Here is a 27867-nt window from a genome sequence, read left to right as displayed (position 1 = left end):
GAAAGGAGGATGAGTTCATTCATTCATTCATTCATTCATTCATTAAAGCAGACAGACTTCTAGGTCTTTTGTTTGCTGTGTGTGAGTGAGAGAAAGTGCATGTGTGTGTGTGTGTCTTACTCTGATCTGCACGTTGTGGAGTTGTAACTCTTCAAAAACAAAGTGGCATTCAAGTCCAAAAAAGTTATTAAAAGAAAATACTCCATTCTATTTGAAATCTTGCTCGGTCTGGAAGTCCAAAAATGACTCAAGAATAATGACGTTCAAGTCCAGAAAAATGAGAAAAAATATATAGTCCACCGTCCTGGACATTTAACGTAAATACAAAGTTCAAATAAGGTCTCAAATGTAAATAAAACAACTTCTTCCAGTTCAAAATGACTCCCCCTTCACAAGTGCTTTAAATTGCAGTGCAGGAACGTGAGCATATCAACGTGCTCTGGGGTGAGGCTCGCTCTCTTCTTTGAGGCGATGTTCCCAGCTGCTGAGAAGAGACGCTCAGAGGGAGTAGAGGTAGCTGGAATACACAAAAATTATTTGGCTTGTGATGCAAGGGTCGGATACTTGGCCTCGTTCAACTTCCACCATGACAGGGGACTTTCTGACTTTGAGATGGCTTGTGCTCCGAAGTACATCAGCACTTCATTAATGATCGCTTGGTTGTGCGCCTCCTCTTCATTGGTCTCACCGTCACTGCTTGCTGAGTCTCCTCCAAGAAGTGAATCCAAAGCTGAGACTGTGGCATCCTTGTCAGCTGATGCCGCTGTGGCTTCTTCATTCTCACTGGTGCGCTGGTTAGAATAGAATAGAATTAGGGATGCTCCGATCTGGATTTTTGGGGCCGATACCGATCACCGATTTTTTCCCTCAAGATCAACCGATACCGATACCGATACCGATTTTTTTAAAAATACATAACTGTAGGCCTACTGACTGGATAGCCTACATATTTTTTGCTTTTTAGACAAAAGTTTTGATCCATTAGGCACCAAGCAAACGCAGACCCATTTTTATGGCATAGTAAAAGTCTGGCCTATCACCCAGTTAGGGCCTGAAGCCCAAGTCAGTCGATATGGCTGTATAAAAGACATCATAAACGTGGCCTTCATGGTTTACATACTGTTACGTCCTCCTATGTTTTCTGTTCAGTTATCTGTCTTCCCCAGAAAAAAAAAAAAAAAAAAAAAAAAAAAATCGGTTTTTGCGATCGGCCATTTTTGCCGATCACCGATCGAGTCATTTGGAGTGAAATCGGACGATTTAAATCGGTGGCCGATAAATCGGAGCATCCCTAAATAGAATAGAATAGACGTTATTGTCGTTGTACAGTTGCCTATACAATGAAATTGTAGTGGCTCTTCCGAAGGTGCAAAAAAACCACAAAACATATTCACATATTCACAAACATATACACATACAGTATAAGATAAACATTTATGAACATGTCTTAGGTTATTCACCTCATTGGACTGTTGGGCCAGAGCTTGTACTTTATTCTGAACACTGAACCTCTCCCCTGGTATGAGGAATTTCAGTTTTCGAAACCGTGGGTCAAGTGCGGCTGCAATTAGCTGTTTGCTTGGGTCATCTGTGACATTGACGTCTTCTGACCAGCGTGCAGTGATGTTCGTTATTGTTAAATGCTATATTCTGACTCAGCCTGTTTGTAAGGCAGGTAATGCTAACCCAGCGCTAGTTCAACAGACCGTAGTAGACTTCAGACACAAAGAGACCCAGAGTCAAAAGAGCTCAGTTTTCTTGCGCAAGGAGAGTGATTCAGAGAGACCGTGTTAAGGGTCAGTCAAAATCGATCTGACTCTTTTCACTCTCTAAGTCAGCCTTTATTCTAACAGAATGGAAAAAGGGGCAGGCAAAGCACCGCGTTAATTATAAACAGTTTCATGGGAAAGCATCTTAACATAAACATTCTCATGGAACTTTACAGCTTAATATAAACATTCCCATGGAATACCCAGCCCAAATATAAACATTCCCATGGAAATGTACCTTAACATAAATAGTTCCATGGACTGCTCTGCCCAACACAAACATTCTCATGGAAATGTACATTTTAAATATAAACATTCCCATGGAACTGTTCAGCTCAAATTTAAACAGTTCCACCGCTGGGCTCCTGGATAACAAAACAACAGGAAGCGGAGCCCCGATTAGGAGTGGAAAGATGAGCAGAGAATACACAGCCCAGCGCATAGGGTGCACAAAAGCTCACACAGTGATACAGAATTATACAGAGTATCCAACATTTATCTCTTATGAAAACATCGTCCAACTTCTATCATTTAACATTTATGAAAACATCGTCTTAACCCTAACAAGTGATCTCCTCTGAAGCAGTCGTCTGGAACGCCTGAACAGCAGCTGTATCATAGACAGAGTTGGTGGACTTCAAAAGTCCTCTGACTAGAGCAGGCAGGGCAGAGACGGTCACATAGCTTTCACCACTCAAGTAGACAGTGGCGCTTTCAAAGGCTTGGAGAGCTTTGGCCAGTTCTTCTAGGAGGGTCCACTGATCAGGTTTGAGGTCTAGATATTGCTTCCCTCTCTGTGTTACTTCCGAGTCCGACAGAGTCGCAGTCAGTGGCCATCTCTGTTCCAGCAGGCGAGTCACCATATAGTAGCTGCTGTTCCACCTGGTAGACACATCTTGGATAAGTTTGTGTTCCGGGGTCCCCATCTGTTTCTGCTTGGTTTTCAGCTTGCTTGAAGCCAGTTCGCTCCTTTTAAAGTGCTCGACGAGACACCTCGCTGCTCCTAGAGCTTTACTAATCTGAGGGTGTTTCAGTGCACGATTGATAACCAACTGTAAAGTGTGGCCTGCACAGCGGAGGGACAACCATCCATGTTTTTCCTGCAAGATGTTTGCAGCCAGTACAACATTGGAGCCATTGTCATGAACAACCACCACAATCTTGCTTGGAGGGAGCTCAAACCTTTCCATTGCCTCTTCAATCCATGCAGCAATGTTGGTTCCAGTGTGCCGTTCTTCCAGTGGCATGGTTGTGAGGCAGAAGTTGGTGATCTCCCAGTCATCACTCATAAAGTGACAAGTGATGCCAAGATATGCCTCTGTCGCTACACTGGTCCAGGCATCAGTTGTCAGGGCTATCTTGTTCTTGGTTGCTTTAAGAGCATCTTTAACCTTACCAAAAGTAGCTTCATACTTTCCCTCCATGAGCTTGGTAAAGTAGGTTCTGGAAGGTAAGGTGTAACCTGGATGGAATGTGTTCACCATCTGCTTAAAGCCCTCATCTTCGACCATGGATATTGGTCTCATGTCATTGACCAGCATGTTGAGGACGCTCTCTGTGAGGACTTGAGCGACTTGAGGGGTGCATGAGCCTCTCTTAACCACAAACTCGTCCACTCGCCTTTGCTGCTTACTAGTTCTAAAACAGAAAGAACAAAACAGAAAGCTGTATTAATTATCATCACAAGTTGTAAGCTACAGTATCAGTTTTTTTGATAATGTACTGCCTAATTCCAATTAAACCAGTGAACTGAATATATCTTAAGTTACAACTTAATTATTGATGTGCTCCAACCCTCAGTCTAAAGCCGGATTTATGCTTCTGCGTCACTGCGTCACACATCTAACCTAACGTTACGCCAAGCTACAGCTGCTCACAGAGCTAGTTGATTGGCTAGCTAGCATTGCTGGCTAGACTACAGACAGCTCACGTTAGTAGGCTACGCTTGGCGCTGTTTATCTTACAGACAGCTCGCTGGTGGACTCAACATAATTGAAATAGCATTCACTTATCAAGCATCATTCATGATCATCCACCATGACTACCTGGTATTTTAATAGCGACCACCCCTCACTTAATTTCATTTCGCGTTCTCCTGGCTTCAACATGGAAAACCCCTGCTACGTAACGTTACATACAAGCGCCTCTGTCTGTCACACGCGTGCCACAGGGCAAATAAATTAATAGCACAAACGCTCATAGCATGTACAGCCCTGTCCATGAGACGTTGTTTTCCAACATGTAACAGTAAAGCTAACATAAACATTACGACCCTAACAATATAACGTTAGCCAGTTGGCTAACAACGTTAGCTAAAACTTACCCAGCTGATTCGTGCATGGCTCCCGGGTGCTTTCGTTTAAGATGCTCGTGCATCGCGGTGGTGCTGCTGTGGAAAGCGAGTTTTACTTTACATATATTACATTTCACGGACGAGTGTGGTTTGTCGTCCGTAAAATATTCCCAGACTTTGCTGAGTCTAGGTCTCTTTCTCCGCTCATCTTCGCCGCCCTGCGATGCCATGGTTCATACGCTCTCTCCTTCTTTCCTTCTTTGCCGTATGTAGTAGGCTACTAGAGTTGTAGACGTGACACTGCCCCCAGCAGTTCCTGTAGTGCATTGCAATTACAAATGAACAGCGCGGCTCTGTATTATCGGCTCGTGTGTTTTTAATACGATTAGTCGACACTAAAATTCCACGTCGACAAGTTTTTATGATCGACATCGTCGATTATGTCGACTAATCGTTGCATCCCTATATAGCATATTACCTTTTCTACTTACTAGGTGCGACCGTTGGTCTCCGCTGCTCTCAAATGAGTCTCTGGTCTTTCTGAGGTAAACGTTCTCAACGTCCTGGGTCACGAGACCAGTTCTCTTTGGCGCCGAAAGCAGAACGGCGCGAAGAGTCAGGCTGCGTTCGTATACTTGCCCTTGTAACACGAGGAACTATAGCATATTACCCAGTTTAATAAATAATAATGTAAAGCAACAGAAGGTTTTATCCGTCTGTGGTGGTGGTTCTCTCCGGGTCTTTCTCCCTGGCGCCAAAAGCAGAACGGCGCGAGTTCAATTCAGTTAAATTCAATCAACTATGTTTTATGTCATCTGTAATAATGTAATTAATACAATTTAACTATTTAACTTGGGGGCTGCAGCTACGAATGTTTTCTCAATAGCCCCCTGATCTATTCATCTCTCATTCCTATCAAACATTAAATAATTGATTGAGTCCATTGATCAAAAACGGACTATAATGTCCATTTACACTGTAATTTAATTGATCAAAAGATAACATCTCTATATTTGAAGATAAGTGAATATTGTTCAGCTCTCCCTCTAGTTAGCTGAATGGGTAAATCTTCTGCTTACTCCGGCAGTACGGGTGAAATGATGAGACTTGACACAATTCGATTTGGTTTTCCTTCTTCCTCTATTAAACAGATTGTAAAACTGACAAAACACAAAACAGTTGTGTTACATATAAAACAGTTACATATAACAACCAAACAGTGAACGAACTAACAGAAAGGATTTAACAAACACAATCACTCAGAGCTCAACTCACCAACTCCCATCTCTCTCTACAACTGACCTCCCGTTTCCCCTGTCACCCAGATTACATTCATTAAACCCGCCCCCATTCCTATCTAAACCAATCACTCTCCGCATGCATACTTTTAGCCAATCACAAATTCAAACAAATAAAATAGCCTCCAAATGAACTACCCTCCCATGGATTAGCCAAACAAATATATTTGTGTATCTCTTTCTTATAAATGAAAATGAGCGTCGATACAACATCATGTATGTGAACAAGTTTCGGCTCAATAAAAAACATTTGAAATAAAATATAACTTCTCACTATTACTGCTAATAGTATACTGGCTTAACTACTAGTTGTAATTTATATTAGGCGTTATTTGTGTTTTTACCAGCAGGTTACCGTTGGTAGCTATGTAGTAGATAGATTAGCTAGTAGTTAGCTGGGTGCTGTCAACCGTCGACAAGCATATTACCCTGTTTAATACATAATAATGTATAATAACTATAGCATATTCCTATTTTGTACCCGATGTAGCCTGCCAGTAGCGTTAGCCCCTGTATTTTCCTGCTGCTCCCTCGGAGATCAGATGCAGCATGGGCATGTTTGCCGTAAACCTAGACTGTTGTAAAGCGCTGTATGGTCGAAAAACTGTCGCAAAAATGTGTAACCCTACTTTCTGATGTTTAAATTCCATCACAAAATTGCTATTGTTTGATCCTTTATTCATGCTTGTATTGACTTGCAGACCGAGCTGTTGCTCTGCTTTTGTGTTGCATCTTGATGATGTTACAATTTATTTTATTTCTGTGTGTGTGTGTGTGTGTGTGCGTGTGCGTGTGCGTGTGTGTGCCCCTGTTAGTCCCTCACTCCGCAGCTCGTTCTCTCCCTCCCAACGTCTACGCCCTAGGCCTACTTCCCAGGTCGGTCTCATGACCAACATATATTTGTTTTCTCTGTACTATTGAGTCAGCAAAAGGAATAAAGATAGTTCATATCAATATTAGGAGTCTTGCTCCGAAAATGTATTTACTTAGAGCATGGGTGGCTCTTTATAAACCCCATGTTATTTCTTTATCTGAAACCTGGTTGCATAATAATATTACTAATGATGAAATTAAAATTGATAACTATATTATTTACAGATCTGATAGACCTTCGAGAGGAGGTGGGGTGGCAACTTATGTTTCTGATCAATTTACCTCAGAGTGACCACTCCTACTGTTGACCCAATTCATTTTGAAAGCCTTTTCATCAACATCATGTTTCATGATAATAAACATTTAACAATTGGGACCATTTATAGACCACCTCCAGTTCTATCAGATTCAGCTAACTGCATCTTATCTACAATAAACTCCTTAAAGAAGCATAATGAACTGATCATTCTGGGCGACTTTAATATAAATTGGCTTGATAAGTCTTCTATTGATGAGAGAACATTATTTTCCAGTGTTAATTTATCTCAGTTGATCAGTGAGCCAACTCATGTGCACCATCACCATGGATCCTCATCTTTAATAGATTGGATTCTGGTCACCAATCCTGAGAGAATAACCACATCTGGTGATCATCATTGTGTTATATTTTGTGTTTGGAAAATTAGAATACCTTCCTCCCCACCTAAATATATTAATTTGAGGCAATATTTAAAAATGCATGTTGATTCATTCATTAACGATATAACTGCAATTAACTGGGATAGATTCCAATTGATACCCTTTCCGGAGGATGCATGGAGTTTCTTATGTTTAGAATTTAAAATAGTTATTGATAAACATGCACCTCTAAAGACATTTAGGGTTAAAGGCAGGCATCTACCCTGGATCAGTACTGAACTATTCAATCTTTTTAAACAGAGAGATAAAGCCTGGGCCAAACATCGTTTGTCAAATGATCCTGCTGACTGGGATATGTATAAAGGTTTGAGGAACTCTTGCAAAACTAAAACGCGTAACGCAAAATCCAGTTACTTCCGTGATAGTCTTTCTCAAGACTTTCTCAACCCTCGACAATTTTGGAAACAGTTGAACCGAGCTCTCAATAAAACTAACAAAGGCCTCATATCTCAAATAAAAATTAACGATGATATAATTTCTGACCCCCTACACATTTCACAGGCCTTTAACCAACATTTTACTTCTATCGGTGATGTTATAAATACTAAATACTCGGATCTTGCAGATTCCTCAAACCCCACAACACATAGGCCTACTACTACTTTCTCCTTTAATAAAATCATGCCTATGGATGTTTATAATGCAATCTTTGATTTCAAAGGTGGTGGTGCTGGTCCAGACGGTATTGAAGATACATTTGTTAAACTAGCAGCACATGTGTTAATGTATCCTCTTGCAGATTTATTTAATTTGTCAATTTCTACCTGCTCAATTCCCTCAATGTGGAAATGTGCCCGTGTTACCCCTATTTTCAAGAATGGAAATGTAACTGACATGAATAATTATCGCCCAATTTCCATTATTTGTTTCACTGCAAAAGTTTTTGAGAAACTGATTTACAATCAACTGTCTCACTACCTTAATTTATTTGATATTCTTTCACCATTTCAATCTGGGTTTAGACCCAACTTCTCAACTACTTCTGCTCTCCTCAAGTTTACTAGTGATGTTTTCTCATCCTGTGACAAAGACCAACTGACTGGTGCCATCTTCATCGATCTATCTAAAGCTTTTGATTTGATTGATCATTATCTTCTTCTTGATAAGTTGTACTCCATTGGTTTTTCTCAGAAGGCTCTTTTTGGTTTAATGCATATTTGCATAATCGCCGTCAATATGTTTCTTTACAGGGTTCTCTGTCCGATTACTTAATTGTGGACAAGGGTATTCCTCAGGGTTCTACTCTGGGACCACTCCTCTTTTCTATATTTATTAATGATCTCCCTAAGTCTTGTTCTAACTCTGCTATTCATCTTTATGCAGACGATACGGTTATCTATACCTCTCACAGAGATCTAACACAAATTCAAAGCTCCTTGCAATCAGATTTTGCATCTGTTCAGAACTGGTTCTTTAATAATAACCTTGTTCTGAATATGAACAAATCCTGTTGTATGGTGTTTGGTGCACATTATCGGCGTCCCCATCTCTTAGATTTAAATATTGTTTATGATGATGGTTCACCCCTAGAAAATGCTAAATTATTTAAATATCTTGGTCTCTGGGTTGACCCTGAACTCTGTTTCAAGCCACATATTGATAATCTTGTTAAAAAAGCCTATGGTTGCCTTGGTTCTTTATATCGTTCTATTGATTGCTTTACTTTTGAAATCAGGAAAAGATTAGTTTCTCAGCTTATTTTACCAATTATTGATTATGCTGATATTGTGTACCAGGGTACCTCTGAAACCTGTCTTCGTCCCCTAAATGTCTTGTTCAACTCCCTCTGTCGTTTTGTTCTCAGATGTCATTATTTTACACACCACTGTCTAATGTATGATTTACTCAACTGGTTTTCACTTGAAGACAGAAGGCAATCTCATTGGTTACAATTTATTTTAAAATGTATTTACTTTAAGTATCCCATGTATTTAAAAGTTTACTTGGTCCCCCGTAGTTCTCCCTATCCACTCAGACAACATCAAAACCTCTTTTTCTGTGTTCCCAGATACCGTAAAAAATGTGGTCGTAAATCATTTGCCTACAAGGCCCCTAGTGATTGGAACAATCTCCCTTCCCCTTTAAGGTCCATCACATCCTTTCACTCCTTTAAATCATCTTTACTTTCCTATTTAAAAAAGCCCTGCTCATGTTATTAATTATGTGGGGGGTTTGGACCGGCTAGTTTTCAGGTTGTTTGTATTTGTATTTTCCTTTAATGTGCTCTCTGTTGTTGCTCAATTCGACTACTTTCTGATGTCTTCTGATAATTATATTATGTATGTATCTGACTGTTGCATCTATATATTGCGGTTGGGTTGTAGTGGTGGGTTGTGGAGTGATGACGGGCTGTGTGTGTGAGTGTGTGTGTAGGTGCTTTGTATTGTTATTTGTTATGCGTTACTATTATGTTTGTATTGTTATATGCGAGGACCCCCTCGAAAATGAGAAGATTCTTCTCAAGGGGCTTAACTTAATAAACAATCTCAATCAATCTCAATATTACCCATAATAATGTATAATAACTATAGCATATTAGCCTGTTTAATAAACAATAATGTATATTAACCTTTTCTCCTTCGAAGCTGCTCCTTTCTCTGCTGTGCTGCTCTCAAACGAGTCTCTGCCGTTGGTCTCTGCTGTCGCGAGTCTTTCTGAGGTAAACTTCTCAACGTTCTGAAGCGTCCTGGGTCACGAGACCAGTTCTCTTTGGCGCCGAAAGCAGAACGAGAGTCAATGGCTGCGTTCGTAAAATCTTTTAGTTTTTGGTTTTAAGATGAACACATCGCAATGCGAACTTCAGAATGGCACTAGTGATAGGCGACCCACATTGTAGGCTAGCCTACGCTAGCTATCATCATAACATCTACGATAATACACTACGAGAGCACTTAGAATACATAATAGTTTACAAGTAATACGTTTATATGCCGATGATACCATTATTTATAGTACAGCAGATTCCCCACATGCTGCTACTATCAACTTGCAGCTAGCCTTTAACTCACTGCAAGACGCCCTCTCGAGGCATAAGCTAGTCCTCAACTCGAAGAAAACGAAATTCATGTTGTTTACTAGGGCTAGAAATGTGGACCTTACAAAGCTTCTTATATCCACAGTTGACGGCTCCTCCATTGAGAGAGTTACCGACTACAAATATCTATCTGGGCTGTGGTTGGATGAGAAGCTGTCATTCAAAACGCATGTCGACGGCCTCGCCTCCAAACTTCGGCAAAAGGTGGGCTTTCTTTACCGTCATCGGTCTAGCTTCCCCTTGCTTTGTAGGAAGAGAGTTGTCGAGGCGGTATTCCTGTCCGTATTAGATTACGGTGATGTTATCTATAGGCATGCAGCTTTATCTACATTAAAACAATTGGACTCAGTTTATCACTCAGCTCTAAGGTTTATTACCGGGGACAGTTATGACACTCACCATTGCATACTCTATGACAAGGTTGGCTGGCCCTCTCTTTCTCTGAGGCGCAGTTACCACTGGAACTTGTTCATTTTCAAGGCCATCTGTGGCAAGCTTCCTCCTTATATCTCATCTTTATTGGACTGGAGTCTTGGTATTTATGTGACCAGATCTAATAGTTGGTTTTCTTTTCGGGTTCCGTATGCGCGTTCAGACCTAGGTAAAACAGCCTTTTTTATTGATGCCCCTAATACATGGAACACTCTGCAGCAAACTCTCCGGTTGGAGGTCCTCCCCTCTGCCTCTACCTTTAAACTCTTGGTGCAAAAACTGTATTCTACCGATTGCAATTGTTTTTAGTTTTTTTAGTTTTTCTTTTTAATCCTGTCTTGCTCACTGTTTGTTTGCCCTTGCTCACTGTTCTATTGTACACTCGACGTCACTGTAAATGAGGGTGACCTCAGTGCCTATCGAGTTTTAAATAAAGGTTTGAAATGAAATTAAATGAAATACGTTCATGTATTATATTATTTATCCCCCCTCACATGTATTGTGTTAGCCTACATGTTTTGCTCACTGCACTTCTTATCCACCACTGATGTAAAAACCGAACAATTTCAGAATGTTTGCTTTTATAATATAGACTACCCACTTCAGTCACCTACACCACAGATAGAAAGTATGGAGTTTATCTTGAGCCTAATTAAATCAAAAGCAAAGAAATATTTTGTGAGAAAAAAATCCACTTTGTAAGCAAAAACATAGATCCGTAAGCAAAAACATAGATACAATTTTAAAATATTTTTTTGTTCTCAACTCCAAAACATTTGTTTACAAAGCTCAACTTTCTTTTGCTAAATTAAAATATTTGTTTGCTAAACATGATGTTCGCAAAAAAGTTCCGAGTCCAGTCAGGGCGGGACCGACAGCAGAAAGAAGTAACGCACGTCCCTATTGGCCAGTGGCGTCATTCTACTGCTCTGTGCTTACTGCCACAGCAGATGAATGTGTGTATCTTAAACGGCGAAGACAAATGTAATCTTCTTGCACTTGAATAGCATTAAGGTTGATGCAGGCTCACTAGTCAGCTATGGCTGATATAATATCTAACATTTTATATGAAAACACCTGCTAGCATGCTAATTTCACACGTAATTCGCTCCGCTAACGTAGTACGGAGTTGGCTAGTTAAACCACATCACAGTGATAAATATTGTAGAGAACTTTGGTTCCCATGGGAGCGGGACAAGTCATTAGGGAAATGGGGTTCACCTGGGGGGAACTGCCGCCGTTGACAGAAACCCCCGGAATTGATCATACCCAGCTGACTTTTGATTGCTGGTATGACACTGATAAATGAGAGCCGAGCGAGGGCAGCGCCCCAAACATAAGCCCTGTGTCGTCCACCAAGCTCCGCTCCCGAACACACTGTGTGGAGGGGGGATAGGTCGTGGCAGGGCCGGTCTCCTAGCGGCCCACTGGTAACCCGCGCAGAGCTGATGAACTTGAACTTGTATTTTATTAAATAAAGTGATATATCTTTTTGGTACACTGTGGTCGTGTGAGTGGTATTCTCAGGGTTCTGACATCCGGACCAGACCGGTAAAACAAAGGTGGTGGCAGCGGCTCTCAGCCTATCCAGGTTTAATACCTACCAGATAAACTTTATTACAATAAATTCCATAACTGCATACTACTACGGAGCACACACACACACACGGAGGAAATCGCGCAATCAGCAGGAAGAGAGCGCGGAGAGCCCTAAGACCCCGAATATCAAATAAAAGCAGAACGGAATAAACGTTATTAAATACAACGCCATAAAATCCAGGTGTGCAGCACTACAATCACATCCAACTGGAGTCGGAGAGTGGTTGTATGGCACCTAGTAGGTTTACCACAGTACCTTTGATCAGCGTGCGTAAAGTTCCACTTTTCCGAATACAGTCACCAAGGCACGCTGCAAGCGCTATGGTTATTCGATGTGAATGGAGCTGGAAATAGCCCCGTTGTCCAGCTGAAGCCCCGTAACGTCTGGGTCAAGACGACCATACGAATTATAAACCATAACAAAGTAGTGATTCAATATTTCCTGAAAAAACACACACATACACACAATCTACATCAGCATCAGAGTTACCAATAAGCTTTGTTCAGCCGCAAAAGCAGCAGGTTCTTTGAGCCAATGCATGCTCTTTTTGGCCTGAAGATCAGCCCTGCGACACTAAACAGTCTTTCACAGGCTGCTGAGGCAGGGAGTCCCGTATTAAGTTTGAGTGATAGCTGGCACACCGCTGGGAAGGTCTTCAGTACCTCTACTGTGTCTCCTGGGCACCCCAGGTACGCATCCAACTGCTGGGACGTTTCAAGAGGGCCGGTCTTCTTCAAGGAGGAAAAGAAATCCTCTTCCTCAGACGATTGGGAGCCCTCACTGAAGTGTTTCTCGGCCTGACAGTCCAAGTGGCTTCTGATATAGTGAAGGCCTGTGGAATAAAAAACAAAAATCATGACAATTTAGACTATATGGCAGTATTGTAACTGTGTATTGGATAGTGTTGTGTGTGTGTGTGTGTGTCATTAAATGTAATTTCAAACTAATTTCACTGTCTTCATAGAAATTACACATATTAAGCGGAAGTGAGACACTTACCAAGTTTGAGGATATTTTCGTCACTTGTCCAACAGGTCTTAAATTTGGGAACTAGAATGGCTGCGGCTATCAGTTCTGGATCTGCAAGCATCTCTCCGAAGCGTTTCTCAAGGCCTGAAAGAAGTGCAGCAATCAAAGGCTCACAGAACTTGGAGGCGACTTGAAGGTGCTGTAGCTTGGTCCTTAGCAGAGTTATGGTGGGGACCAACCATCCCATCTGCACACTGGTTTCTCCCTGAAGAACATCCAGTGCCTTTGCAACTGGGCTCATTGTCTTCGCATATTCTGCAAGAAATGCAAGTTCCACTGGAGTAAACCTGTACAAAGAAGAAGAGAAAAACACAACATGGAACATTAAGTCTACTTGATGTAGCACCTTCAACTGGAGGAACTGATCATTAAAAAGGAAAAATATTGTCATCTGAGACTTTTAGAAATGAAGTTGTGTTGCTACAAATCACATTCATAGTAAATATGGGGACTGCATATTGGCATAGTGCATACGTGTTCTACAGTATTCCAAGTATAAAACTGTGACTTAATCTATTGTTAATCACTTCATTAACTGTAAGGCAGAAAAACAAGCACTTACTTGGGTGTATCTAGTTCACTGCAGACAGCTGCAAGGGCTCCCTCGCCTTGTTCTCGTGTTATTGTGGTATATTTTAAACACACACACATACCAGGGCATGCAAGGGCATGATGCCCTCTAACAATGGAGGTTGTATGGCAACCAGATGACCAACAGAGACTTCTGGGGGTTGGGACCGCTTGTAAGCACACACACACACACACTCTGGCCTCTCCCCCCTTGGTCATCTCTAGGGAAGGTGATAGGGCAGGCATCTAGGTGACTGTGATAGGATCACTGGTAGATATGTGCATAAGAAAAGGGGATACAAAAGGACAAGACAGGGGGGGAGAGCGCTCTCTTATTCACCCCAGCCGACCAGCAGACCAGAATCCAGCTCTCATATCTTGTATTTTGTACTTTAATTAAATCGTCTTAAACTCAGAATTGATTCTTTGATTCATAACCAACAAAATTAACCTCATAAGTGGCGAGCCAAGCGAAGGAGACAGAAATAACCATCTTTTCACAGTCATTTTGCAACTCTTCAATTCAACAAAGGTAAGTTTCTGCAGAGACCCCTCCCCCGTTGATTGCCGCTAGGCCAAGCAGTAGAAGTGTGTGCAAAGTTGACTGTGAATCTCAGATAAGTTATATTCAAAAGAATCTTGTGTAAAGTTAATCTTGTTGGAATAGAAACAAACTGTTGTGAAGGCCCACAGTTTAGTGCCAGTTTTAGTTTCCCCAAACCAGCCCTATTTTGCCCCTGGTATTTCCTTTGTTATTTTCTATACTATTCTGTACGTTTTATGAAGGTATATGTATTATTATTGTAATGTTTATGCATATGTTTGATGACGTAGTATATCCGGGGTGTGTCCGTGACCCGGATGCTACGTTCGGTGGTGTATATATAAGAAACGGAAGTAGTCCGCGAGTCAGTGTGGGATGAGCATCAGAACGAGAGAGACCAAATGAGAGAGAGAGTAACGCGAAGTCAATGTAAGATGGCGGATTCAGTACGACGCACACCGTGCAGAAGCTGAGGACGCCAGGAAAGCGATTATTGAGTGTACCACTGTAGCCCGTTTAGTTGTGTTCCCGTTGGACCGCCTTGCCAGCAGCCGGCTGTTCAACGTTGGACCAAGCGAGACGCCAGCTGGACATAATCGTCGCCTCCACGAGCGGACTGCGACCGAACACTGACTCCAGCGGAGCTTCGACGCGGACCACCGGACTTGGGCCCTTCACCTCGTTGTGGACCACGAAGACGGCCCTTTCCCTCCGCGTTGCTACGTCACCCCCCCTTTCGTCGGCTAACTTCATCGACGCACATGCCATTCAACCAGGCCTCAACGCGCACCACAGCCCTGGACTATCAGCCTGTTCAGGCCAGAGACTATCAGTGAGTGATTGAGTGTGTGTGTGGCCGGCCGGGAGGGAATGTATATTTGGGGATGGATACATCAGTCATGTATAATAAATGTGTTGTTCATATGTGATACCGTTACCGTGTGTTAGTTGTTTGTATGCTAATGCTAATTACAAGGCTAATGCTAATGCTAGTTCCCATGCTACTGCTAACGATAGTAACTGCTAGTCTAACGGTTTGCTGGCGCCCCCTGCCTGTATCCTCCTATACTGCCTATTTAGCTCCATTAGTTAGATAACCAGCCCCTTCCTAAATTATACAGTCCTTTTCAGCTACTCCCTGGTTACAATTGGTCCTTCGAGCCGGATAGGTAGTGTAGTGATAGCATGGCTGAGCGCAGCCAACCAGACCAGACAGTTACCCCCCCTTCTCCGCCCCCTGAGCCAGAGCCACGACCACAGAGAGTCCCGCGGTTGCCTCCGAGGTTACAGGAGTATGAGCTTGAGCTCGAAAGCTCACTGAGTGGTAGCGAGGAGCGCACTCCACGGGATACAGTGGTCGGAGAGGCCGAGGTGTCCGCCGGCGCGCGGGTGGCTAGCACTGAGACAGCCCTCAAAGAGCACCAGCCTGAGGATGAGATGGCAGAACCGCAGGGTTTTGCCGTGGAAACGGAAGAACAGGAAGGAGAGGCCCGGTCCGACAGCGCCTCAGCCTTAACGATCTGCCTCCCAGTACGGCGCGCTCGAGACCTAGCTCCTGCCGCTCAGTGGCTTCCTACCGGTCCAGGGCTTCCGTGGGCAGTTCTGCCTCTGGGGCGGATAGCCTGCACTCCAGAGGGAGTAGTGCCGCGCTGTCCGAATGTATGCGCCAACAGGCCGAGATGGCGTTAGAGCGGGAGCGCCAACAGGCCGAGGTGACGTTAGAGCGAGAACGCCTCCAGTTCGAGCGTGAACAAGAGAGGGAACGCATCCATTTCGAGCGTGAACGCCTCCAGCGCCAGGAGGCGCTAGAACGTGAACGCCTCCAGATGGACGGAGCGGAACGCGCGGCGGAGAGACAGATGGAGGGGGCGGAACGCGCGGCGGAGAGGCAGATGGCGAGAGAGCAACTGCACGCAGAGAAGATGGAGGAAATGATGCAGACCATGCGCGACGTGTGCATCAGCAGAACTCCGTCGGCCCGTAGCTCCAGAGCATCATCCGCACGGCCCTCTCGAGTGCCATCTCCTGAACCCCCCGCCGATGGCTCCATGACCCCCGCCATGACTGTCCAACTACAGGCCCAGCTGACCACCTGGAAGGAAGAGGACCAGGGACCCGACCGCTACGCGGCCCAGAGGGAGCCAGCGTCGCTGCCCGGGAGGGGAGCCATCCCCCAAGAGCGTAGCACACCCCTAGGTCCTCCAGTGCACCAAAATGCATGCAGGCCGGACACCCAGACCGTCACTCCAGCACCGATGATCCACTACAGGATGTTCCCCCAGGTGGAGGGACCCAAGTTCCCCTTCTTCAAGGACGAGGACAGGAGCCAGTATGTGGAGCTACGCATCTGCCTAGACACGCTCTTGGACAACTCCTGCTCAGAGTCCTACAAATATGCGATTCTCCTTCAGCATGTGAGGAACCCCAGAGCCCACAACATGGTACTGGCCCATGCCTCCGCACCGACACCTTACACCAGAGCGCTCGCTGACTTGGATGCCCGCTACGGTCGTCCCTGGAACCACGCCCTTGCTGAACTGCAAGCCCTCGAACAGCAGGCCCCCATCAAGGATGACCGGGCGCTGGATGACTTCGCGCTCCGCGTGCACACCTTGGTTGGAATGCTGAAGACGCAGGGCCCAGCTGGCGCCAGCGAGATCAACAGCACCTCCAACGTAGAGCGGCTGCTCCGCAAGATCCCACGCTTCCGGCAGGAGAGGTTCCGGCGACAGCAGCGCGTTCGTAACCCCGGGAAGTTGGGTCTGAGCATGGCTGCCTTCGCGGAGTTCCTACTGGAGGAAGTGCATGACACCAACGTAGACGCCATGGGTTACGCTGAGCCGAAGAAGGAGAGGGAGAAGGGAGACCGCTGGGACGGGCCGAGCTCGAACAGAGGACGCCCAGTAGGAGTGCTGCACACGGAGGAGGAGCCTCGGAGAGAGAGGACCACCCGACCTGAGGGAAAGGATTCCTCTCAACCCCCTCAAAAGGGACGGAGAGGTCCACCGCCATGTCCGTACTGCCCCAGCGAGCACTGGTTCAATGAGTGCAGTGACTTCAACAACCTGAGTACCGAGGCCAAGCAGAGGTGGCTCGAGGAGCACAAGAGGTGCTGGAACTGTGGGCGCGACCATCTGGCGAAGAACTGCACCTTGAGGAGGAAGTGCAACCGCTGTGAGGAGGTCCACCTCCACATCCTACACGAGGTCTCCCTCGCCAGGTCCACGGAGGGCAACAGAAGCCCTAGGTCCGGTCGCGCACCGGAAGAGGAAACCCCTGTCTACTACCTAGACTCGCCACAGAGCAGCGGCTCCAAGGTTCTACTGAAGGTGGTGAAGGTCCGACTTCACCACAACAACGCTGTGTACGACACGTACGCCGTTCTGGACGACGGGTCGGAACGGACCATCCTTCTCCAGGGGCCAGTGCGCCAGTTGGGGCTCCAAGGGACTGCGGAGAAGCTGACTCTGCGCACGATACGTCGCGACCTTAAAGAGGTCACCGGGGCGAGAATCAACTTCTCTATCTCCCCGGCGGGGCGGCCGTCGGATAGACATCGGCTTCAGAATGTCTTCACCGCCGACCAGCTAGCGCTCTCCCGCTACGACTACCCCCTGGAGAGGTTACGCGCAAGATATCCCCACCTACGGCGAGTAGACCTACATCCGATAGAAGGAGCGGAGCCAACCCTTCTCATCGGCTCGGACAACGCTGCACTGATCGTGTCGCTCCGTCCTCCGCTGAGAGGACCACGAGGCTGCCCGATGGCTGTTCAGACTGCGCTTGGGTGGGCCCTCCAAGGCGCTACCGAGTGGAGAGATAGAGACGGGAGAGCTACGTCATCCCTCCATGTCCGCACCGAAGAAGTGCAGACCATCAACTGCCTTCACACCAGTGTGGACTCCATGAATGTGGCGCTGCTAGACAACGTCCAGAAGCTGTGGACGCTAGACGTTGCGCCCTACAAGAATGAGAAGCTCTACGTACGGTCAAAGGAGGACGTCTACGCCCTAGACCTCCTTAAAGCAAAGACAGTGCGTATCGAAGTCCAGGGCGTTAAGAGATACGTCACACCACTACTCCGCAGAGAACTCATGCCAGAGTTTCGAGTATCCCCTCGAACCGTCCTACAGTGTCTGACCAGCACTGAGAAGCGTATGAGGAAGGACGAGGTCCTTGCTGCTTCTTACCGAACGGAGATGAAGAAACTGACGGAGTCCGGTCTGGTGAAGAAGCTTGAGCCAGCCGAGGCGAACCAGAGTGCCGAGTCTTGGTACCTCCCGCACCACAATGTTCACCACAACGGGAAGAACCGAGTGGTCTTCAACTGTAGCTACCAGGTGGGGAAGCTCAACCTCAACCACTATCTTCTCCCTGGTCCAACCTTGACCCCAGCCCTCTTGGGAGTTCTGGTGCGCTTCCGTCAGCAGCCGATCGCAGTCAGTGGTGACATTAAGCGAATGTTTCACCAGGTCAGGATGTTGGAGGAAGACAAGCCACTCATGAGGTTTCTCTGGAGAGAGGACCCGAGCGACCCCGACCCCTCTATCTACCAGTGGGAGGTGCTACCCTTCGGGACAACCTGCAGCCCCTGCTGCGCTACCTATGCGCTACAGACTCACGCCGCGCAGGAGACGGCACCTCCTGGAGTGTTTGACGCCGTCCATAAGAGCTTTTACGTGGACAACTGCCTTCACAGTTCGAAGACAGCCACGGAAGCCCGTCAGCTAGTCCAGGACCTGCGTGCTCATCTCCAGGAGGGTGGATTTGAGATCTGCCAGTGGGCCAGCAACGACCCGCAAGTCATCAGAGACCTCCCGAAGGAGGCCACCTCGACCAGCAGCGAGGCTTGGGTCTCTCACTCACCAGATGATGCTCAGGAGATGACGCTCGGACTTATCTGGCAGTTCCAGACGGACACTCTACGCTATCGCAATAAGCCTGCCAAGCCTCAACGCGTCACGATGAGAACGATATACAGCACTCTAGCGAGCCAGTACGACCCACTGGGATATATCGCTCCCTTCACGACGATGGCCAAGGTGCTTGTCCGGGAGCTGTGGGCCCAAGAACGAGGATGGGACGATCCTCTGCCTCGTCACCTAGAAGAGAAGTGGAAGGCCTGGGAGCAGGAACTTCCCACTCTCCAGCACATCAAGCTGCAGCGGAGCTACTTCCCTCCCTCCACGGACCTAGAGAGGAGTGTCATCACGCTACATGTATTCTGCGACGCCTCGGAGATGGCGTACGGGTCCGTGGCATACGTCAGAGCAGCAGAGCTTGGAGGTGAAGTCCACGTCTCGTTTGTCCTGGCACGTTCCCGAGTGGCGCCGAAAAAGCAACAGTCCATCCCAAGACTGGAGCTGTGTGCTGCCCTGAACGGCGCGCAACTGGGAAGGTTCCTGCTCGACGAGCTCCAGCTACCTCTGAAGAGCGTCACCATGTGGTCAGACTCCACTACCGTCCTCCAGTGGTTGAAGTCCAGCTCATGTCGGTATAAGGTGTTCGTGGGCACCCGAGTCGCAGAGATTCTGGAGTTGACTGAGGTGAACTGCTGGCGTTATGTAGACACCAAGAGGAACCCTGCTGACGTCATCACGAGAGGGGCAACTCTACAGGATCTGGCTGAGCCCCACCTGTATCACACGGGACCAGACTTCCTACAGGAGCGGGAGTCAGAGTGGCCAGCCACGCCGGCGTTAGCGGAAGACAGAGAGGACAAAGAGCTGCGTAAGACGTTGTTCTGCGGAGTCACCCAGGTCGTAGACCCTGCGACTACTCCAGGAGAGGAGTGTGAGACGCTCGAAGAGCTGCAGAAGAGGATGTTCTGTTCCAAGGCCGGTCTACCCCTAGCTACTACGCTCAGCGCCGAAGACTACACCGCGGCGGAGCTCCTGGTGCTGCAGAGTGCCCAACAGGATGCTTTCTCCCGAGAGCGGGAGTGTCTCGAGAAAGGGAAGCCGATCCCCTCGGACAGTAGACTCCGCGGCTTAGCTCCAGAGCTCGACGGTGTTCTCATTCGCGTGGGTGGCAGACTGCGCCGCGCTCAAGATCTAGACCTGGACACGAAGCATCCCATCGTGCTTCCCACTAAGCATCAGGTCACCAGGTTGGTCATCAAGCACCATGATGACAAAGTGCAGCACGCGGGTGGAGAGCGTGTCTTCGCGGAGGTACGACGGAGATTCTGGATACTCCATGGACGGGAGGCGGTACGGAGATATCAAAGGTCCTGCTCGGACTGCCAGAGGTGGCGAGCCACGCCGCCGCAGCCCATGATGTCCGATCTGCCCGAGGACCGGCTGCGACTGAGACAGGCTCCGTTCCACTCTACTGGGGTCGACTGTTTCGGGCCACTCCTAGTCCGAAACCGGCGAGCCTCCGAAAAGCGGTGGGGCATCATCTACACGTGCCTGACGACGAGAGCAATGCACCTGGAAGTTCTGCACCAGCTCACAAGCGACAGCTTCCTCATGTCCTTCAAGAGGTTCACCTCCAGGCGAGGGACCCCTAAGACCCTCCGGTCGGACAGAGGCACCAACTTCGTCGGTGGTGAGGCCGAGCTGAGGGCGAGCTACGCTGCGATGACTGAGGAGGCCCGTGACAGACTCGCCTCCCAGCAAGTGAAGTTTGAGTTCAACCCCCCAAATGCTCCACACTTCGGGGGAGCCTGGGAGCGGGAGATTCGCTCAGTAAAGAACGTCCTACGTACCATTCTCGGACAGAAGGTGCCTACCGATGAGGTGCTCCAGACTGTACTAGCAGAGATTGAGGGCATCTTGAACTCCCGGCCCCTAGGCTATACCTCCAGTGATGTAGCAGATCTGGATCCCATCACGCCTAACTTCTTGCTGATGGGGCGGCGAGACTCTGCACTGCCTCAGGTAGTCTACGACCCTGCAGAGCTCACCGGAAGAAGATGGTGGAGGCACAGCCAGGTGCTCGCGGACCAGTTCTGGAAGCAGTTCATACTGCACTACCTGCCGACCCTGCAAGTCAGGCAGAAGTGGACGAGGGAGAGAGACAACTTGTCCGAAGGTGCCGTGGTACTGGTGATCGACCAGTCCCTTCCACGCGCCGCCTGGCAGACAGGCAGAGTGACCAAGGTCCTGCCGGGTCCGGATGGAAGGGTGCGGACGGCCATCGTGGACGTTGGTGGTCGCACTTACACCCGACCTGTGGCACGCCTGATTGAGCTCCCTCAGATTACCAAGGACACTATCACCTCCTACCTCACGCTGCTAGAGCAGCCTAGCCAGTGTGCCTTCTTAGTTAACTGAAACCGAGGGTTTCATGGGGCGGCTGTTGTGAAGGCCCACAGTTTAGTGCCAGTTTTAGTTTCCCCAAACCAGCCCTATTTTGCCCCTGGTATTTCCTTTGTTATTTTCTATACTATTCTGTACGTTTTATGAAGGTATATGTATTATTATTGTAATGTTTATGCATATGTTTGATGACGTAGTATATCCGGGGTGTGTCCGTGACCCGGATGCTACGTTCGGTGGTGTATATATAAGAAACGGAAGTAGTCCGCGAGTCAGTGTGGGATGAGCATCAGAACGAGAGAGACCAAATGAGAGAGAGAGTAACGCGAAGTCAATGTAAGATGGCGGATTCAGTACGACGCACACCGTGCAGAAGCTGAGGACGCCAGGAAAGCGATTATTGAGTGTACCACTGTAGCCCGTTTAGTTGTGTTCCCGTTGGACCGCCTTGCCAGCAGCCGGCTGTTCAACGTTGGACCAAGCGAGACGCCAGCTGGACATAATCGTCGCCTCCACGAGCGGACTGCGACCGAACACTGACTCCAGCGGAGCTTCGACGCGGACCACCGGACTTGGGCCCTTCACCTCGTTGTGGACCACGAAGACGGCCCTTTCCCTCCGCGTTGCTACGTCACCCCCCCTTTCGTCGGCTAACTTCATCGACGCACATGCCATTCAACCAGGCCTCAACGCGCACCACAGCCCTGGACTATCAGCCTGTTCAGGCCAGAGACTATCAGTGAGTGATTGAGTGTGTGTGTGGCCGGCCGGGAGGGAATGTATATTTGGGGATGGATACATCAGTCATGTATAATAAATGTGTTGTTCATATGTGATACCGTTACCGTGTGTTAGTTGTTTGTATGCTAATGCTAATTACAAGGCTAATGCTAATGCTAGTTCCCATGCTACTGCTAACGATAGTAACTGCTAGTCTAACGGTTTGCTGGCGCCCCCTGCCTGTATCCTCCTATACTGCCTATTTAGCTCCATTAGTTAGATAACCAGCCCCTTCCTAAATTATACAGTCCTTTTCAGCTACTCCCTGGTTACACAAACCTTTCATAATCTTTAAGCTGGGGTTGAGAGCCGGACTTTGAAGTCCGTTTTTTGTAAATATAGTGTTTGATGGTAAGGAAATGGGATTTGAGTGTTTGTATGGTATTATGGAATATCGTGTGTGTCTGTGTAAAATTATAAAGTGTAATTGGACTGTGAAGTCTATTTTGTAAGAAAGAGCATTATTGTAGTAGATTAAGAAATCAAATCTTCAGAACTGTGGCCTAAGAGTGTGTCTTAGACGCCATTGCTCTTTGTCCTTGAGGAAAGACACACACGCGGACACACACAGGCCTAGACTTCTCTTGGAAGAGAAACAGTGGAAAAAGCATATACATTGTATGAGTATTTGAATGAGATTTAGTTTGGTAACTAATAGTTTAACTGCATTGAAAGATAATCTTGAAATTGTTGTGTCGTGGAAAATAACATTATTGTTTGTGAAAGCAAAATATATGGTGTAAGATTAATCCGACAGGAGCGGTTTTCCCCAGAGATAGGACAAAGACTTGTAATACCCCTCCCCCTCCCTTTCTCTCCTGTTCGTTTTCAAATAGACGCGCGCTCACACACACGAGCGTCAGGGCTCGTACACACATTGATTCAAACATACAGACACGCAGGGAAGCTGAATTTGATTGATTACATTACTCATCTCATAAGATAAGGTTAAATCCATTCACATAGACTGTAGTAATATAAAGATAGAAAGATAGTGCATTGATCATCGGGGTATTTAAAGTAGTTTAAAGATATTTGTTAGAATTCATTCACGAGCCCCTAGTAGAAGTGCGCGCATGTGCAAACATTACACACACGGAGACGCGCGCATGCGCATTCATTTTCACACACAGCAGTGAGCGCGGAGTTCACTTTCAAACCCTTTCTTTCATTTTCATTTTGTGATAAAGTTGTGATCGCAGAATCACGAAAGCTTAAGCATTGTTTGTTAAAAGTAAAAGATAGATTGTGAGTTTTAGGTAAGATTCAAAGAGAGTCGTTCTGTGAGACAGCTGTTGGCTGCCTCCAGCACAGAAGGATTTATGACACCCAATAAAACGGCTCTGTGCCTGCTTGCAGAATGTTGGTGAAAGAATCTAAAAGGTTGATGCATAGATTGATGTTTGTAAATGACTGTTCAGTATTACATTACTTTAATTAATTTAATTAATTACTAATTGGTTAGAATAATAATTCAGATCATTCATTGTCTGTTTCACAAAACAATTGATTGATTCCACAGGTTTGATCAAATGTCTGTGACAATCTAATGAAAAACCATTCTGAATAATCATTCTTTTGTTTGATAATTTGATAACAGATAATTGACTCCACAGGTATAATAATTCTAACTAATCATTCATTCCTTTCACTTAACAGTTGATTTATTTACAGGTTGTAATTAATATTTGTAATTTACATTTTTATTGTAGTTAGGTCATGTCCACCGCTTTTGATTAGGAATAGCAGAATAGTTTGTATTGATAATTAAGCAGTAGAAGGTTTTTGTAGATCAGTGAATACTTAGGGTGTGACCAGCCTTTGTAGTTTAATAAGTAAGTTGACCTGAAATATAATTAGTATTGAATGAGCAATTAAGTGACATATATTCATAAACAATTAGGAAAAACATTTAAGTATAAAGTACTTACACAGAGATTAGATTTAAGTTAATACTGCACTGACATACACAAGAGGCAAATCTGTTATTCTGAGTTGTAGGGTTCTGTGTGGACAGTTAATACAGTTAAATTGGACTAGCATTTGTTTAGCAAACAAGGCAATAAGGAGGTGGGTTGTAAGAAAAGTACACCTTATAGAATATTTTCAGCATATTGAGCAGTAGAAATCAATCAGCTTAAGATGGGGGCAGCTTCAACTAAGATGTTAAAAGATATTAGTGAACATAGTGGAATATTGGCTACTTTATCCCCTATGGCTATAGTAGAAAAAATGAATCCTCTTGTTAAGGTAATTAGCCAAATGTCAACGAAATGGAATAGTCGTTGGGCAGACATTGAACAGCCGTGGCCGAAAGAGGGCACCTTCGACTTACGAGTTATTGCAACTTTAGAGGTACTTATTAAAACCTATAAAGCAAACCAGAAAAAGGCAAAGAATAGATCAGAAAAACGCAGGTTAGAGTTAGCTATTTTAGAGCTATTTAAGGTAGAGGGGCAGAAATTAGCATCAGCTTGGAATGAGAAAACAGCTCAGATGGAACCGAAAGAAACAGATGAGTTAGCCAAAGCACTGGAAGAGAAATTGAACATTCCATTCTCACACATGTCTCCAGTCTCCAGTCCCCCTCCATATGCTAAGGCACTGGAGGACAATTCCAAGAAGAAGAGCCAAGGGGAAAAGGGGAGGACAAGAGTGACGAGGAAGATGACAGCGAAGATGGCAGTGAAGACTCAAGTGATGACGACAATGCAGATGGAGGCTACAACGCTCAGGTCAGGAAGATGATAGCCACAGCCGAAAAGAAAGGTGGGAGAAGACGCCGGGAGAAAGCGGAAAGAGAGGAAGAAAGACACCACAGACGGCTGAAGGAGCAACGAGAAAGGGAGGAAGAGGAAGATTGTCATCAAATGTCATCAAATACATTAAAGAACTGTCCAGTGCTGATTCGGGGTAACAAGATGGAATATCATCCTTGGAATCATACAGATCTGTCTGAAGTGATAGAAAAGCTCCCAGTCCTGGAAGATGGTGGCCACCCGTGGACTACTGAGGTGGACGTGAGACTGACAGGAACGCAAGCAGCGATGGGAGACCTGAAAAGACTCTTAGCTTTTATTGCAGGATTGGATACAATGCAGGAAATATTGATGAAGGCAGGACTTCATAAATATATCAACACATCAGTCTATGACCCAGAGCTCTTCGCAGCAAACAGAGGCAGGCTGTGGAAGGCAATCAGAGAGACTTACCCTACTCACATTCACCCAGACAATATCATTGTGAAGCCACTGGGGGGAGATGAGAATCCCAGGGGTTTTGTTGCCCGTGTGCACTCTCAATGGAGAAGTGTGACAGGGAAGGACGCTGAAGATAACCCCTTAGAAAAATCCATAATCAGGGAAAAAATTCAAGAAGGTCTTCCTACCCCAGTCAAGGATAAGCTAGCAGAAGTGGTGGGGCTACGACACATGAACAAAGCTGTTTATATAGACCACGTAGCTCATCAAGTTGAGTTATATCGAAAGAATATTCAGATACAGAAGACACAAGACGAAGAGTCACTCAGAATATTGACTCATGTGCAATTGACTGAAAGCAAGAGGAACATAGAGGGAGTGCAGGCTATAGCTCTACAGGTCCCATCTCAGCCACAGCAACAGCCACTGCAAACTGTCCCTCCCCAGTCATACCCACAGGGGCCACAAGGGGGGTATCCATACCCACAAGGGCCACCAGGGGTGCAAGCGGTTCCATACCAGCCATACACACAGCCTGGCCAAGGACCACCACCAGGGGGATGGACAGCAGCAGGGAGGAAGATTCTAGGACCATGTTACCAATGCGGCCAGAATGGACATCTAGCCTGTACCTGCTACAACAGGCCCCAAGGGGGCGCAGGGGGGAGCCAAGGAGGAGGATATTGGCCTCCTGCTACACCTGCTCCAGGAGTGATGAACCTCTACGGAGACCCAGCAGCTGGCCTATAGGGGTGCCCGGAAGATCCGAGTGGGAGGTGCCAGCTGGTGGTGACAAAGAAGCCTGAAGACGCCACGCACCTTCCTATGTCTGGAGAATATGTGAAGACAATCGGATTTGAGGGAATTAAACAGCTGATTCCTACAACTGAGCTTGTAGACTTAGAGTACAAGGGACAGAGAGCAACTCTGTCAATACTTGTGTCAGAACACACGCCAACAGGGCTGCTAGGGAGAGATGCTCTATGCCAATTGAACTGTACAGTAAAATGCACACCTGACGGCTGTCAGGTGACGGTGCCATCCGGTGCTCAGATTCCATCGACAGCCAGAGTGATTAAGCATAGAACAGACCTACAAGCTTTGCCTTTAAAGGGAGCTGATATAGAATATTGGGTTGATGGGTCTTGTTACCGGGTAGGAGAAACTTTGTGCGCTGGGTATTCCTTAGTTAAAGCACAGAATTCAAAGTTTATTGTGGAACAGGCTGAGGCAGTTCCTCAGCCTTGCTCAGCTCAGTTGGCTGAGTTGATTGCCCTCACAGAAGCATGCAACTTGGGAACCGGACGGAGAGTGACAGTGTACACCGACTCTGCCTATGCACATAATGTTTGTCATTTTAATGGAGCTGTATGGAGGGGGCGGGGTTTTAAGAGAACTGATGGTACGCCTATACAGCACCACGCACAGATCATGAAGCTGTTACAAGCCATGATGAAGCCAAAGGAATTAGCCATAGTGAAGTGTGCCGCACACAGCTCTGACTCATCACATGTCACACAAGGTAACAGGGCTGCAGATGATGCAGCCAAAGCTATCACAGGAGCAGACAAGGCAGGTAAAGTTCTTCTGGTCGCACATGAAGTACAATTACAGGGCATGGTCACACTTGAGGATTTATTGATGTTACAGAGCAGAGCAACTACATTAGACAAGAACGTTTGGCTAGCAAGGGGGGCAAGTCAGGATGACACAGGTCTGTGGAGGAATCATGAGGGGTTGGTTGTAGCACCCTCAGATTTATTAGGCATGTTAATACGGGAAGCTCATGGATTAGCACATGTGGCTAGGGGGGAGGTAAGACGCAAGATCACCAAGGAATATGGGTTTTGGAGTCCATATTTGATGGAACAGATTGACCATGCTTTAGGTCAATGTGGGGTATGTTGGAGAAACAACATCAGAGTGGGTACACCAGTGGTGTCCGGGCATATCCCTACCCCAATTGGGCCACGGGTGGTGGACAGGGGGGTGGATGTACAGAGTAGGCAGGATGTTGTGCCAACAGGTGCCGAGGTTCCCAGAGAACCTGAGAAGGAGGAGCTACGACGAGATGCTGTGATGTTGCCAGAGCCAGTGGCAATGCCAGTGTTACAGCCAGTGACATTACCGGCAATGCCTGAAACCGAGGGGACAGTGGAAAGCTGTCCAGATGCCAATGAACCAGAAACCAACGAAGCCGAGAGTGTTGACAGTCTGGAGGTCCAGCCTGGGAGTGTCCAAAGCTTGGACACCTGTGCTACTGGGGATGCTGGCGAATGCCTGCATCATGCTTCAGATGATGCTGAGGGCGACTCCCCAGACCTTGATCAGCGTGGGAGGGGACCAGACAACTGCCTGAACCTGAATGACACTGACGGACGACGACCAGTTAGGAAGAGATTAAAGACTATGCATAGGGTAGTGAAGCAGCAGATCAAAGGGAATGACGGGAATGGACAGCAGATGATAGCATGGCTGGAA

At 46.5% G+C, this 27867-nt stretch overlaps 1 protein-coding gene across 1 annotated transcript in view; it reads left to right on the top strand.

The window, feature by feature from the left end:
* Positions 1–10135: 10135 nt before the first annotated feature.
* Positions 10136–27867, top strand: part of fbxw12 (F-box and WD repeat domain containing 12) — a gene marked incomplete at both ends in the record, with an annotated part of 33477 nt that continues 15745 nt past the window's right edge. The window contains one exon of the mRNA XM_080534256.1: positions 10136–10170. Within this exon, the coding sequence (XP_080390382.1) occupies positions 10136–10170 (35 nt within the window). The remainder of the gene's footprint in view (positions 10171–27867) is intronic.

Source organism: Nansenia antarctica, assembly GCF_963989245.1.
Source record: "Nansenia antarctica genome assembly, chromosome: 6".
NCBI lineage: Eukaryota > Metazoa > Chordata > Actinopteri > Argentiniformes > Microstomatidae > Nansenia > Nansenia antarctica.
This window is presented reverse-complemented; position numbering and strand designations above follow the sequence as displayed.